Source organism: Dromiciops gliroides, chromosome 2 (assembly GCF_019393635.1).
Source record: "Dromiciops gliroides isolate mDroGli1 chromosome 2, mDroGli1.pri, whole genome shotgun sequence".
NCBI classification, from domain to species: domain Eukaryota; kingdom Metazoa; phylum Chordata; class Mammalia; order Microbiotheria; family Microbiotheriidae; genus Dromiciops; species Dromiciops gliroides.
Genome location: NC_057862.1, coordinates 358043687 through 358060136, shown reverse-complemented (window position 1 = coordinate 358060136; position 16450 = coordinate 358043687). Strand labels below are relative to the sequence as shown.

The 16450-nt window shown below is 43.7% G+C and overlaps 1 protein-coding gene across 1 annotated transcript in view; it reads left to right on the top strand.

Annotated features, from left to right (window-relative positions):
• MAML1 (mastermind like transcriptional coactivator 1) overlaps positions 1–7332 on the top strand; it is a 54138-nt gene extending 46806 nt beyond the window's left edge. The window contains exon 5 of the mRNA XM_043984232.1: positions 3212–7332. Coding sequence (XP_043840167.1) covers positions 3212–4188 — 977 coding nt within the window. The 3' untranslated portion in view covers positions 4189–7332. The remainder of the gene's footprint in view (positions 1–3211) is intronic.
• Positions 7333–16450: the final 9118 nt, after the last annotated feature.

Below are 16450 nucleotides of genomic sequence, written 5' to 3'. Positions count from 1 at the left end.
GCTCCCCTGTGCTGCCTGGATACAGTACAGACTTGGCATTCAGGGATATCCACAATGAGGCGTTGGCCCATCTTTCTTCCCAAGCTTGTTTTATGCTATTCCTTCGCACTTACTCAGGAGTACAAACAGCATAGCCTTGCCAACATTCTCCATTCTCCTGCCTTTCATACGCCTGGAAAGAGATTGTCTCCATCCTTCCCACACCCTCACTTTCCATCTTCTAAAGTCCCTTCCCCTCCCTTCGAAGGCTCTGTCCATATCCCGTCTCTGTAAAGCCTTCCCTGATTAATACACCCAATGAACCTCATGGCCCCATCTCATATTCTTCATTCTGCTTTTCTTGCCCTCTCATTTTCCCTATCTGAGTCATTGCAGTGTTTGTCTTTATTAAATTATAATCGCCTTGAGGGAAGAGCCTCTGTTGTATCTTTCTACCTCTACTACCTTGTACCTAGTAGTTACTTTTTGTTTTTTGGGGTTTTTTTGGTGAGGCAGTTGGGGTTAAGTGACTTGCCCAGGGTCACACAGCTAGTAAGTGTCAAGTGTCTGAGGCCGGCTTTGAACTCAGGTCCTCCTGAATCCAGGGCTGGTGCTTTATCCACTGCACCACCTAGCTGCCCCACCTAGTAGTTACTTAATAAATGTTCATTATTATTGAATTTGGGGGCAGCTAGGTGGTGCAGTGGATAAAGCACCAGCCCTGGATTCAGGAGGACCTTTGTTCAAAGCCGGCCTCAGACGCTTGACACTTAGCTGTGTGACCCTGGGCAAATCACTTAACCCTCATTGCCCTGCAAAAAACAAACAGATTATTATTGAATTCCTGATCCCTAACCAATATTGCCCATATAAAGTTTGTAATTTCAGAAGTTTTGCTTTCAATGTAACTAGTATTTTGAGGAGGCTATTATAATAAGGAGTGGGGTGGGGTGATATATACATATTTAGATAGATGTAGATATATACACATAGACTTTTTTTTAAATACCTGGGGCCTCAAAAAAAACAGCTGGGGGGGGACAGCTAGGTGGCACAGTGGATAAAGCACCGGCCCTGGATTCAGGAGGACCTGAGTTCAAATCCAGCCTCAGACACTTGACACTAGCTGTGTGACCCTGGACAAGTCAATTAACCCCCATTGCCCCGCAAAAACAAAAATCAACATAAATAAATACCTGGGGCCTCTCTATGAGCCCTTAATCTCCTGTTAAAAATCCATACGTTTGAAGCAAAATAATTTCTTGCTAGAGTATCATGCCTTCCTGGTAACCAGAATTATAGTTTCCTGGGCCTAAAGAAATTACTTTGCTTCTACAGCTACAGCGAATAGCTGGTTCTGTTTCTGTTGCCGAGATAAGACAAGACTTAGGAAAGTATGTTCCCCAGTCAATTTTGCTTCACATCCTTTTTCTCTATTTAGCCAATATTGAAAAGGCAGGCTTGACACAGGCCGTTCCCATGCTGGTTTTGTCCTTCCTTCTTACTTTGGCCCCTTAGAATAAAAGTTTCCTTTAGGGGCATCTAGGTGGCACAGTGGATAGAGTACCAGCCCTGGAATCAGGAGGACCTGAGTTCAAATCCGGCCTCAGTCACTTAACACTTACTAGCTGTGTGACCCTGGGCAAGTCACTTAACCCCAGTTGCCTCACCCCCAAAAAACAAAACAAAACAAAAAGAGTTTCCTTTAAAGTTCAACTCACACTCCATCTCCAGTACAGAGCCTTTCCTGATCTCTTCCAGCTACTAATGCCACTCCCTGAAAATTACCTTAAATGTAATTTGGATGTGCTCTTTGTATATGTGTAGAATATGATGTCTCCCCCCGTGGAGTGTCGGCTCCTTGAAGGCAAGGATGTAGACCCAGTACCTAACAATGTCTGGTACCTGGTAGAGCTGGTAAATATTTGTTGAATGATAGCTTCTCATCTCAACCAAGGTGTGACTTAAATTTCCAATACTGTACTTGTTCAACTTTACAGTAAGTAAGGATTGCAGTTTATATTGATATTCGTAGTGTTTTTCCCCATGTCCCTGTGGGTGCTTTTTCATAACTTTGATCCACTAACCTGTCTGTTTTTTTCATTGGGTAGCCATCATTATAAAATGTCCCAGGGGGAGGGGCAGCTAGGTGGTCTAGTGGATAAAGCACTGGCTATGGATTCAGGAGGACCTGAGTTCAAATATGGCCTCAGACACTTGACACTTACTAGCTGTGTGACCATGAGCAACTGCCAACATTTACTTAACTCTCATTACCCGGAAAAAAAAAATGTCCCCGAGAAATTGGCCTTCTCTGTTTACTTATTACAAAGCTCTTTTGAGGGAATTTGTGTGGTCAATTCTTATTAATTGATACCAATGGTAAAATTTTATTAAAACTTTTCTCATAGATGCTAAATAACAGTCAGTTTAGTTTTATCTTCTCTCTGGCAATCAGTCAAAGGTTTATTAAGTGCCTACTATGTGCCAGATGTTATGCTAAGCTCTGAGAATACAAATCCAAATACATACAGTCCCTTCCCTCAGGAAATTTCTTTCTCTCTCTCACTCACACACTTGTTTGTTTATTTTGTCTGGCTAGCTATTTATTCATTGCCCAATAGGAACTTACAATCTAATTGGGGGGGGGGGCTCAGCTAGGTGGCGCAGTGGATAAAGCACCGGCCCTGGATTCAGGAGGACCTGAGTTCAAATCCGGCCTCAGACACTTGACATTTACTAGCTGTGTGACTCTCGGCAAGTCACTTAACCCCCATTGCCCCGCCCAAAAAAAACCCAAAAACAGTCTGATGGGAAAGACAACACACAAAAAGAAGCTCAAAGCTTCATGTGGTAGAGAAGTTCAGAAAAGTCCAAATACAATGTGGCCACTGGAGAGTGGGGAAAAGATTGTGTTGAGCCTTCTCCTTAGAGAGAGGCCCCAGATCCCGTTGCCCTGCCCCCCACATGGGGTCTCAACCCAGAGTTTAAGCAGCTTTGCTCTAGGAAGGAAGCCCTCCCGATTGCCCCCTCCTGGGACCATTCTCTTCCTGCCCTTTGCACAGGTTGTTTGACCCTTACAGGCTGCCTTGTGGTGTTTTATCTTCTTTCGCCAACTAAATGAAGGGTAAGCTCTTGAAGCGCAGAGACCATATATTAGACACTCAGTAAATGATTGGTTACCTGATTTTTCAATCAAGTTATGAAGAAAATTATCAATTTTGTCTTTCAGGGTCATCAGCTGCAATGGCTGGAGTGAATAGCTTGGGTCCATCCAACTCTGGTAGTCCCCGCATGTTTCCTCAGATTCAAATTGGACCTGGACATGGCTCCGTTTCCTCCATTCCTTCCAATCCAGGCCAACAGGATCGAAGTGTGGCTCAGTATACTGGTACACAGAGCCTTCAGAGAGGAAACCTGTACAGCATGGCATCTGGCATGACTCAGATGGTCCCCCAGCACACACCTCAGGCCTCCAATGGTCATGCCCACATGCCACGGCAACCTGGCGTTGGCCAAAGCAGTGCTGTTCCAGCTAGCTATGGTCAGAATGCCCTGGGAAGCGCTGGGCTTCCTCCACAGCACAGTAAGGGGGCCCTGAACCCCACTTTGTCTAAGCCCTCCTTGCCCAGAGTGCCCGCAGCCGTGGGAGCCCCAAATCCATCATGGCAGCACCAAGGCGTGCCAAGCATGAACAGTCAGCCACAGGGGAGCAGCAGTGGGAGCCCTTTTCCTGCCACTTCCACTTTCCACATGCAGCAGCCCCACCTTAAGATGACCAGCCAGCAGTTCCCTCAGGGAGGGCCTCAGGTGAACCTCGGCACCAGCCGGCCAATGACATCCATCAGCTCTGCCGTGTCAGGACAGATGATGTCATCCATGAACACACAGCAGAGGACGGCTGCATCCGCCCCACAGCAGGTGCCCTCTCAGCAAGTCCTGCCTGGCATGAGCCCGGCTGTCCCAGACCTGACTGCATTCAGCCAAAATCCAGGCCAGCAGCTGGCAAATCGAGCCGCTCTGCACTGTGGTCAGAGCTACCAGGTGAGGACAGCAAACCAGGAGCTCCCTTTTACCTATAGCGCCCCACCAGGCAACAGTGGGCTCCAAAATATAACCGGTGACACAGATCTGATAGACTCCCTGCTGAAAAATAGGACTTCAGAAGAGTGGATAAATGACTTGGATGAGTTGTTAGGAACACATTAACATGGAGTTCAGGGTATCCTGGTTCTGCTACAACCTACATTTTGGTTCTTATCATCGAGAACTATTGGACCAAAAACCTGTGGCATTGAGGAGCCTTGAAAATATATTGGAAATGGCCAGGAGATGGACCCCTGTCACTTCCCACTGAGCTCAAATGTCCTGTTCTGATCGCACCTGCCGCCCACATCTCCTGGGGACGCTCTGCATGTGGGGCAGGGTTGCACATTTAGATGGGTGGGGCCCATTGCAGTGGGCGCTTTCTGTCAGGAATATGCCATGGTGGGGAGAACAACAGAAGGCTTTTAAATGTACATTTATATTGAAAAGACCAAAAATGTAGTGTCGGACTGGAGGGAAAAAAATCAGTGCCATTTTATTGACTAAACCCAGTTCCCCCCCCTCCTCCATTTTCCATATTTTTAGATGCTTTGGGTTTTTTTAATGGTTTTGTAGCCAGATTTTATGCAATTTGTTTCATAAAGGTGATAAAACACATTTTGTCAAATTCTAGGTTAAGTCGGTTGTGATATTAGCAAATCTGGAGACTTGCCATCCTGTCGTTAATGGCAGACCTTTATTTTCATTTTTAGAAGGGAGTGGGATGAGATGCATGTAAGAGAAAACCGGTATTTTACCTTAGTCCACCAACATCCCCAAATCCACCTCATTTCTGGCTAAGAGCGGTGCCTTGGAGTATCTGATGGTAGGAAGTTTCTGCTCATTGCTGAGATGAAAAGGAAGAGTTAACATCAACCCGGGCATGGGCTGCTGTTGGACTTCCTTGTGGCTGCCAACTTCAGTAGTTAGATGTTGTTGCCAGTAACCACTCTTTTGAAGGACATTGAGCCCTTCTCTCACTTGTTTAAAGAGAGACTTTCTTTTAAGAGAGAAAAAAGGTTTTTTGTTTTGGTTTGGTTTTTCGTAAGTGTTCTTGTTTCTTAAGGCTTGCCCTGCCCCAGTCCATTGCTCCACCCTCCTGATAGGGAGCTCTTGGGCTGTGGTTAGGTCAGGTTCCTTTGACTGACTGTGTGTCCAAGCCCAGAAAGGAAACTTTGGGCCCAAGAAGAGGGAGGCAGAAAACTCTTGACCTAGTGTGACGAAAGCAAAGTCCAAATAACAGCAGCTTGTGCTACGGAAATAGATTTTTGGTTTGTCATTTGTTCTTCTCCTGTCTTTCAAAGTCTCCCTTTAAACACTTCTTGGCTGGAGTGACTGAGTACCTACCTGTCCCCAAGAAAATCGAAATTCCTTTGCAACAAATGCTGCCTGCATAACAGCGTGAGCATAGCAGGAATCACCAAAGTGATCCGTGAGGGTTGGGTTCATTCAGGGTCAAAGAAACAGTGATAGTGTTGGGTGTTTGGGATGCCTGAGTTCTCATGCGCCATCACAACCTCCCTCTTTTAATCCCCTTGAAAATGATTTTAATTAAGCCTATGATCATTTTAGATTTCCCAAGACAAACTTTCACCCCCTAAAAGCGAAAGCTCTTTTGGAGAAAGTATTCAAATTGGAATAAAAACCTCCTGGAAATGTCCTGGCCCAACTACACAACTCTTAAGTAGAGGAAGGATACCCCCCAAAGATGTGGGGCCAGAGGAGAATACAAAGAAAGGCTGGTTTGGGAGCTGTGTATGGGGAAGGAATGGCACAGACGTGATAATACAATTGTATTTTATTGCTGTATCTACAGTTCCTTTTATCAGACAACTTGCACTTTAAAAAAAACAAACCTGCTTTTTAACACTAAGATTTTCTTTAACCCTTTCTATATATGCATATGAATTTTTTTTAAGTCCCACAAACATGCATTGGGTAGATTTCTGTGGTGTCCGGTCCCATTGGACAGATTTTTGACTGTTGCCTGATGGGGCTATACTTGCAAAATGAAGGTGAATGTTCACCTCCCACCACATCCAGGTGTTAACAGCAGACCTTACAAACTCATGTGCCCCCCATTCGTTGGCTTAGAGAACAGCAGTGGAGTGGTGGTTATAAAATAAGAAGCCAGGGAAGGTGGCATCCATAAAGGTCATCCTAGATTGATGCCTGATCTTGTTTCTCTGGGCTCTCTTCACATTATTATTATTCCTTTTTTTGTTAACTCCAACAGATTGTGGTTGAAGGTCACATTCAAAGGAAAACTTTCATGTAAAAAAAAATCTGTCACTTTCCGGGCCAGGGTTTAGAAGAAAAGATTGTAGCATGTAAATGTGGCGGAAATGGTTTCATACCAGCAGTGCCTTTGTCATTAGGGATGCTTGGGACCTCAGAAATTCAGCAATAGCCATGACCCTTCGTAGGGTAATATTCACCATTTTCCCTTTGAAATGCCCTAAGTGGGGAAGGAGTTGAAAGGTCCAGATCCTTCCTGCTTTTCAGTCGTCGTGCCCCTCCCCCCCCCCCCCCGAATTCTTCAGAAAGTATATTTTGGCTTCTCAAAATGCCAAATCAGCCAGAACAGCCAAGTGGCTGGTCCCCTTATTACCAAAAATAGATCAGTCCGTGTCTGTGACTGTAGCTGCCATTGAGCAAAGCTGAACAGCCTGTGGCCTCTCTCCTTCCGCTGCTGTCCGGACAGCTCTTTGCCCTCAGTTCTTAGACATGTGGCTGTCTAAATATGCAGTCGGGCTTCCCGTTTGCTGCAGCTTCATAGCAATAAGATGCAACTCCTGGGACTCCCAGGGAACTGCCCATGGCTTTATTTATGAACTCTTGTCAGGAGCAGGTAGGAAGAGGTAACATCCTTACCTGCCAGAAACCAAGACTCAAATCAAACGGTGCTTAGACTTTTGTTATACACATTTCCTTTGTGTAAATAAATGTTTACAGTTTTATATTGAAGATGGAATAAGAGTTAGATCTTTTGACTGTATATTTTTTACTTTTTATAGATTTTAAAACTGTATAATTCTTTATATATGTGGGGGGAGGGAGGTGGGGGAGTATGGTAAGTTTTATGCCTGTAAATGGAGAACAGTCAGAATCAAATGCTAACCTTTGATGCCCTGTTTTTGTATAAAGAGCCTGTTAACCCCCTGATTCTTCCACTTCACTTAACTCTGGCACACACCAAAAAGAGAACCTTCACTTTCCTGTTTTATCATTATATGAAATAATAAAAGTATTTTACTAGTATGAAAACTGGCTGTGCTGCTGTTTGCCTGAACGTGCACCCTCACTCCTGATGTCAGCAGTGGCCTGGCTCCCAGTGTCTGTCCTACTGTGACTAAGTCTACACCAAGTCGGGGTTTTCCGTTATGCTTCAGAGTCTGTCTCTACTGGAAGGTTTCAGATCAAAGTTAGGGTCTACAAAGCATTTCCTATTCTCAGAGTGTCTGCTAACCATTTCGTTTACTCCCCTCATGCTAAGTTCACAATTGAAGTCGATGTTATAGAAAAGAATTCAAGCTTTATTTGTCTCTGGATAGGGAGTCATTTTTTACAGAATCCAAGTTGGAAGACTCTTGGCAGGTTGAGAGAGACAAGATAATGGACTTCGAGCGCTTGAAGGGCAGTCGGGTAGAAGAGGGATTAAACTTGGTCTATTGGGTCCCAGAGGGCAAAAGCAGATGCCATGGGGGAAGGCAGACGCCCAGGCTCGATGCCAGGAACAACTGCCCTAGAAAGCCATTGCAAAATGAGATGCACTGCCTCAGGGCATCGCAAGCTCCTCCGTGATGAAGATCTTCCAGCAGAGGCTGAAGGGCCACTTAGGTATGCTAAAGTAAAGATTCCCTTCAGGTCTGATGCTGTGGTTTCTCCCTTCTGACTCTGGAATTCTAGGAGTCTTTAGAAGGCAGTGCTCCAATCATCCGCTAGTACACAAATCTCTGCAGCCACTTCTGGTTTGGTATCTATAGTGAAGGAAAATTCTTATAGGCCTTTTAATTTTTCTTTCTATGGATATGAAATCTCTCCCTGTACAACTGCTACAGTCGCTTCTTGTTTGGTTCTCTGAGCTAAGCAAAAGTTGTTTAATTCTTCCATGCCAGCCTTGCAAAAATTTGAGGACTGCTGTGGTCCCTATGTCTTTTCCAAGTTCTTTCACCCTAATCCTCAAGGAAAGGGCACAGTGAGGCAGTCCTCCTCCACCTCCACCACCACCAACCTCCACCATAATTTCCCTCCTAAAATGTACTCAGAACTGCACATTGTCCTCCGGTGTGGTCTCCCCAGAGCAGAGAACAGTGGGATCGTCTGCTCCTTTGTCCTAGACACTATGCCTTCCTTATGCACCCAAGATCACTTTAGTTTCTTGGGCAATCACATGCTATTGACATGTTACGCTTGCAATTCAATATGGTCTCACAGATATCTTTTATGTGAACTGATATAAAGCTACGTCACCTACCCCATCATATATTTTTACAACTGATTTTGGGGGGGGGGACACCCAAATATAGGAATTTAGGCAATGTGGTAAAATGAAAGGAACACAGACCAGACCTGGACTTCTAGTCCTGCCTCCGTTGCTTACTAGCCATTTGTTGTTCAGTTGTGTCCGACTATTCATGACCCCATTTGGGGTTTCCTTAGCATGGATACTGGAGTGGTTTACCATTTCCTTCTCCAGCTCATTTTACAGATGAGGAAAACAGGGTTAAATTGACTTGCCCATTTAGGGGGCAGCTGGGTGGCACAGTGGATAAAGCACCATTAATCATTCTCTGTCATGTGTTTCAAGCCACTCTGGATCCACACAATTGTACTGTTATCCAGCCCACATTTCTTCCATCATAGCCATAAAGATATCATAAGATACTGCTGAGGTCAGGAACTTGTTTAGAGTTCTGAATTTTGTATTATTTTCAAACCCCTTCCACTCTCCTCTTTTTTGGAAATGGGAACAAATATTTCCATATTCAGTCTTTTGTCGTCACTCCTGTCCGTGATTCCTCAAAGATCATGTTAACTATTCAATCACTTCTAAGGTTTTTTTGGACCCTGGGATGAAATTATTCTGGCTCTAGAGATGTGAATTCATTTATTATTTTTTCCATATAAATATTTTATGATTTTCCTGTTACATGTAGAGATAGTTTTCGACATCTTTCATAAGATTTCTTGTTTCAAATTTTTCTCCCTCTCCCCCTCCCCAAGAGAGCAAGTAATCTGATATAGGTTATATATGTACAAGATGTGAATTCATTTAAAAGAGTCACTAAGGTTAAGGGGAACCAGGAAAGGCTTCTTATAGAAGGTAGAATTTTAGTTGAGACTAGGAGGAAACCAGGAAAGAATTCCAGAGGGGATAGCTAATGAAAATGCATGGAGGGGGCAGCTAGGTGGCACAGTGGATAGAGCATCGGCCCTGCACTCAGGAGGACCTGAGTTCAAATCTGGACTCAGACACTTAACACTTACTGGCTGTGTGACCCTGGGCAAGTCACTTAACCCCAACTGCCCCGCCAAAAAAAAAGAAAAGAAAGAAAATGCATGGAATTCAGAGAACGGTGTCCTGTTTATGGAACACCATGGAAGCCAGTGTCCCTGGATCCAAGTCCATGGAAATAAATGTTTAAAAAGACTAGAAAGGGGGCAGCTAGATGGTACAGTGGATAAAGCACTGGCCCTGGAGTCAGGAGTACCTGAGTTCAAATCCAGCCTCAGACACTTAACACTAGCTGTGTGATCCTGGGCAAGTCACTTAACCCCAATTGCCTCACTCCCCCCCCCCCAAAAAAAAAAAACTAAAAAGACTAGAAAGATAAGGAATGGGACAGGTTAAGAAGGGCTTTAAAATCCAAACAAATGAGCTTATTGGAGGATGAATTAAAATGGAGAGTCTTGAAGCAGAGAGATCTAACAGCAAGCTATTGCAATATTGCAAGGTGTGAGATAAAGAGGATCTATACCAGGATGGTGGCAGTGTCAGGAGGGAAGAAGGCATATTCAAGAGATGGTATAAAGGTAGAATCAAGAGGATTTGGCAACAGGTTGCATGGGGGTGGGGAGGCACAACAGGAGTTAGATGATATCTAGGTTGCAAGCCTTCATAACTTGAATACGGTGGTACCCCAACAATAATAGGGAAGCTAGGAACAGGATGGATGACAATGAGTTCAGGTTTAGACATGCTGGGTTTAAGATGTCTATGGGATGGGGGCGGCTAGATAGCACAGTAGATAGAGCACCAGCCCTGGATTCAGGAGGACCTGAGTTCAAATCCAGCTTCAGACACTTGACACTTACTAGCTGTGTGACCCTGGGCAAGTCACTTAACCCCCATTGCCCCGCAAAACAAAACCAAAAAAAACCAAAACAAAACAAAAAAAGATGTCTATGGGATGTCCAGTTTGAAATGTGCAATAGGCAAGAGGCAAGACTGAATATCAGGAAAGGAGTTAGAGCTGGATAAATAGATCTGAGAATCATCTGCTTAGAGATGATCATTGGATATGGGAGCTAATGATCACCAGGTTGTATAGAGGGGGAGGAAAAGAGGGGCCAGGGCAGAGCCACTTCTAGTGTATGTGACCTGGATGAAGATCCAAAAAAGGTGATGAAGAAGCAGACGTACAGGGAGGAGAAACAGCAGCTCAGAGCAGTGATCATGAAAATCTAGAGAGAAGACAGCATCAGGGAGAGGATGATCAACAGTGTCAACAGCTTCAGAGGATTAAGATTGAAAAGCAAGGAAGAGGGGGGCAGCTAGGTGGCGCAGTGCATAAAGCACTGGCCTTGGATTCAGGAGGACCTGAGTTCAAATCCAGCCTCAAATACTTGACACTTAACTAGCTGTGTGACCCTGGGCAAGTCACTTAACCCTCATTGCCCTAAAAAAAAAAAAAGAAAGAAAAGAAAAGCAAGGAAGAGAACAATGGTAACTGGAGAGAACATTTCCAGTTGAATCATGGAGTCAGAAGCCAGACTGGAGAATTGAGCAGAAAACAAGGTCAAATGGTTTTAAATAGCCTCCTCAGAGAGTTTAGCTACAAAAAGGAGATGAGACACAGGACAGTCGCTATCAAGAATGGGTGGAGGGGGCAGCTAGATGGTGGAGTGGATAGAGCACCGGCCCTGGAGTCAGGAGTACCTGAGTTCAAATCCGGCCTCAAACACTTGACACTTACTAGCTGTGTGACCTTGGGCAAGTCACTTAACCCCAATTGCCTCACTAAAAAAAAAAAAATTAAGAATGGGTGGATCGAGCAGCTAGGTGGCGTAGTGGATAGAGCACCAGCCCTGGATTCAGGAGGACCTGAGTTCAAATCCAGCCTCAGACACTTAACACTAGCCGTATGACCCTGGGCAACTCACTTAACCCCAATTGCCTCACTAAAAAGGAAAAAAAAGAAAGAATGGGTGGATCAAGACAAAGCCAAAAGACTCATGATGGAAAATAGTCTCCACATCCAGAAAAAGAACTGTGGAGTCTGAATGCAGATCAAAGCAGACTATTTTCACTTTGGGGGGGTTTGTTTGTTTTTTTGTTTTTTTCTTTCTTGTGGTTTTTCCCTTTTCTGATTTTTTTTTACAACATAACTAATGTGGAAATATGTTTAACATGATTGTACATATATAACCTATATCAGATTACTTGCTGTCTTGGGAAGGGAGGGAGGGAGAAAAATCTGGAACTCAAAATCTTACAAAAATGAATGTTGAAGAGGAGATATCTTTACATGTAATTGGGAAAAAAAGAAAATACTATTTGAAAAATAATGGTTGGGGGCAGCTAGGTGGTGCAGTGGATAGAGCACCAGCCCTGGATTCAGGAGGACCTGAGTTCAAATCCAGCCTCAGACACTTAACACTTACTAGCTGTGTGACCCTGGGCAAGTCACTTAACCCTAATTGCCTCACCAAAAAAGAAAAAAAGGAAAAAAAAAAAGAAAAAGAATGGTTGGATCAAGTGAGGGGGGTTTTTTTGAGCATAAGGGAGACACAGGTGTATTACTAGGCAGTAGGAAGGAAGCTCGGAGGGAGACAGGGAGAGACAAGATTAATGAGACAGTGGGAATAATAGAGGGGTGATCTGCTGGAGGAGATGGGATGGAAAGGGATCGTGTATGCATTAATGTAGACGGATTTGCCATGGCAAGGAGAAGGGCCACCTCTTCATGGGAGACGAGTAAAGCAGGATCTAGTGGGGGAAGGCATCTAAGTGATAGGAGGAGAGGGAAGGCTGGGGAGAAGAGGAAGCTCAGTGAATGGCCTCGATTTTTCCATTTGCTCATTATGAGCCGTGGTTCTCAGCTAAGAGCATGGCTGGAGGGAGCGCCATGAGAAGTTTATGGGGGGATGAAAAGGTTTGGAAGAGCCACTGTGAAGAATGGGATAGTGAATTAATTAGGGAAGCGTAAATGGATTGCTTTGCTGCAATAAAGGCCCAATTGAGATTACAGAGCATAAATTATTTTTTTCCAGTTTTGTTCAACAACACATGAATAGGAGGGAAAGTAAGAGATAGTGGGAGTTGAGTAATCCAAGGCTGAGGCTTGTTAGGGCAAGATCAATGATAGGATAAGAGGGAAATGGAGAAAAGAGAGGAGATAGGCTGGTGTAGAGTTGAACTGGTTCACCAAGGGGTCAAGGTAGGGAAGGATGGAAAGCATAGCCAGTGCAGGGATAAAGGAATTGGAAGTCATGGTGACAATAATTGAGGGTAATAAGGCAGAGGGAAAAATAGAATCATGCTCAGATTGAGGAATGTTCCTGAACGTGGTCATTGAATACATGGGCGAAGAAGGCAAAGGATCAAAGTTATGACCGTAGCTAAATATAGCTGGGGTGGAGAGGAAAAGGAGGTCATAGGAAATGAATGTCAAAGAACTGAAAAGTTAGGGTGTTTGATGGAGTATCAAGATGTATATTAAGGGACCTTGGTATGAGGGGAATCATTGGAGAGGGGAAAAAAACTGGGCAGACAGAATTCGTTGAGGAAGGAAAAAGAATTGGTAGATAACGGCTATCAAAATCTTGACAAAGATTAGAAAGAAAAAAAAAAGACTTAAGTAGTTCTGCTTCCTCTGTCACTTGTTTAAAATTACACCAAGATCTGGCCTCTCCCTTCCTTATTCTTCCTCATCGCATAACCAAGAGTCGTTTTTATTGTTCTTAACATTTTTTGTGGATGTCAGTTAAATCTGGCCTTTAACATTATTCGTGGTGTTCTTGCATTTTTATGCCACTCTTACATTTATCCTTGGTTATAAGGTATAGTCAAAGACAAGAGAATTTAGGGAGGGCAGGCATTATTAGAGAAGGCTTCCTGCAAGATGATTCTTGAGCTGCTTCTCAGAAGAGAAGGATCTATGAGGCTGAGGTGAAGACAGAGGATAGCATGGAGACAAGTGATGGGGCATTGTATGGGAGGGGAGCAGAGAAGCCCAGCTTTGCTGGAAAGAGGCATATTGGGTAAGGGGAAGAGTAATGCCCAATGAGCCTGAAAAGGTAGGCCAGGGTCAGGTTGTGAAGAGCTTTAGAAGCTAAACAGAAGAGTTTACATTTTATTCCAGAGACAATAAGGACCCACTGGAATTTATTAAGTTGTGACTCGATCAAAAAAGTGTGTAAGGAAAATCAGTTTGACAAAGTGCTGAGGACAGACTGGGGTGGGGTGGGAAGGGACTTGAATGAAGGAGACTTTTGTTGAAAATTAAATACATGGGGCGGCTAGGTGGCGCAGTGGATAGAGCACCGGCCCTGGATTCAGAAGTACCTGAGTTCAAATCTGGCCTCAGACACTTAGCTGTGTGACCCTGGGCAAGTCACTTAACCCAAATTGCCTCACTAAAAAAAAAAAAAAGAAAAAGAAAATTAAATACAGTTTTTACCTGCCTGTCTCCTATAAAAATAGGGAACAGATTAGAGAAGTTAATTTTATACTATCTCCTACAAAAATTAATAATAATAATAATAATAAACAGACACATTATCTTCCACAGAACAAAATCAGATCAGAGAACATAATGTCTCCTACAGAATAAACCAGATCAGAGACAGACAGAAAAAAACATAATACCAATTTATTTTGTCCCAAGAAGAAATATAGGGGCAGCGAGGTGGCACAGTGGATAGAGCATCAGCCCTGGATTCGGGAGGACCTGAGTTCAAATCCAGTCTCAGACACTTGACACTTACTAGCTGTGTGACCCTGGGCAAGTCACTTAACCCCAATTGCCTCACCAAAAAAAAGAAGAAATATAATATGATCATGCTGGAGACCCCCTCCTAAGAAGGGAGCTCAGAGACCCCCTCTTTCTGAGGGTATATAAGGGGTTTTACAGAGTGTTATCAGTTTCAATAGTGTGATACAAAATCAACTCAGAAGCAAAAGCAGTTTAACAATTTCAGTTATAACAACTATGAAGGAAATACAGAAGCATCATGATAAGAGGGTTTGGCAAGGATGAGGATTCCCAGATGTCCCCATAAGATAGGGACTTACTATCCTGAGGAAAGAAATCACCAGGTAGGGACTTTTATCAGTTAGCTACCTGGTTCCTAAAGTTTGGAGTTTGGTTAAATCCTATTAACCTAGGATTTAATAAAAAATGCTTTTGGGCAATAAGTCGCAATCATCAAATCCAGGTGATCCATACATTCATATTAACACTTTCTTCAATTAGGAGGCTGAGGCAATGATCTAAACTAGAGGTGAGGAGGACTTGAACTAAGATGGTGAAGAGAAAGGGCTAAATGTAAGAGATGTTGTGAAAGTATAAATGGCAAGATTTGGCAACTGAATGGAGATGTGAAACACAGGAAAGAGTTAATGATACTGCTGAGTTTACAAACCTGGGAGACAGCAATGGTACCTTCAACAAAAACAGGGAAGTTTGAAAGAGGAGTATGTGGATTGGGGGAGAAAGAGAATGAGTTTTGTTTTGGACATGTGAAATTTGAGATGGCTCTGAAATAATAGGTAGTTAGATATGGGACTGAAGCTTGGAGGAGAGATTGGGGTTGGATATGTAAATTCTCTGAGTTATCTGCATAGAGATGATAAACAAACCCATGAGAATTAAAGTGTGTGTGTGTGTGTGTGTGTGTGTGTGTAAGAGAGAAGAAATGGAGAGAGAAGAAAGAAGAGGAGGAGGAGAATAAGGAGAGAGAAGATGACAGAGACAGAGAGAAAGAAAGAAGGGATCCCAGGACATAGTCTTGGGAAACACTATTAGGGAATGTAATATAAACAATGAGCCAGAAAAGAAGATAGACAAGGAGCAGTAGGGCAGGCAGGAGGAGAGAAGGAGTCATGAAAATCCAGAGAAGAGGGAATCCAGGAGGAGAGGTGGTCAACAGTGTCAAATAGAACAGATAGGTCAAGAAGGATGGGGGCTGAGAAAAGATCATCAAGTTTGTTAATTAAGGAATCACTGATAACTTTGGAGAAAGCAGTTTCAGTTGAGGGGTGAGATCAGAAGCCAGATTGCAAAGGATTGATAAATGAGTGGGAGGAGAGGAAAAGGGGACGATAAGTGTAGCCAGCTTTTTCAAGGATTTAGACTGAGAAAATGAAGGGAAATGTAGGGCAATATTTTGAGCAGATTACAGCGTCCAGTAAAGGGTTGTGGAGTTGTTTTTTTTTTTCAAGCTAGGGGAGAATCAGGCATGCTTGAAAGCTGTAGGAAAGTTAATAAGAAGAGGTTGAAAATTTGAGGGAGGGGGAATGATTGAGGTGACCATCTGCTAGAGAAGATGGTGGCATGGTAGGATTTAGAGAAGCCCAGATACTTTCCTCCTTTCCAAACAAAACAAAACAAAAAAACAGGGAAGTTCTAAAAATGCACCAGAAGGTACAATGAGAAAGAAAACCAAAGAGAATCAGCTAGGATTCCAACTCAGGATGTGTAGAGTGGAAACAAGCGATGGCACACAAAGTGGAAAAGCTTCATCTGCCCAACAGGAGCCTCATCCATGGCAGGAGACAAGACCAGAGCAGAGCCTGGTTTGGAGTATCTCAAGGGTCCAATACACTGCAGGAAACAAGGCCAGATGAGCTTTCAGGCAGCAGCTGCCCAATCCAAAATCCAAGCAGCCCTAACAAAACATAGTATTCAAGTAGTTCAGGCTTACACCACAGGAGGAGACAAAGCCACATAATTCTCAAAAGGCTGGGCCTATGTGGGGCACCTAGGTGGCACAGTGGATAAAGCACCAGCCTGGATCCAAGAGGACCTGAGTTCAAATCCGACCTCAGACACTTGACACTTAATAGCTGTGTGACCCTGGGCAAGTCACTTAACCCTCATTGCCCCACCAAAAAAAAAAAGAAAGAAAAAGAAAAAAAGGCTGGGCCTATTATTAAACA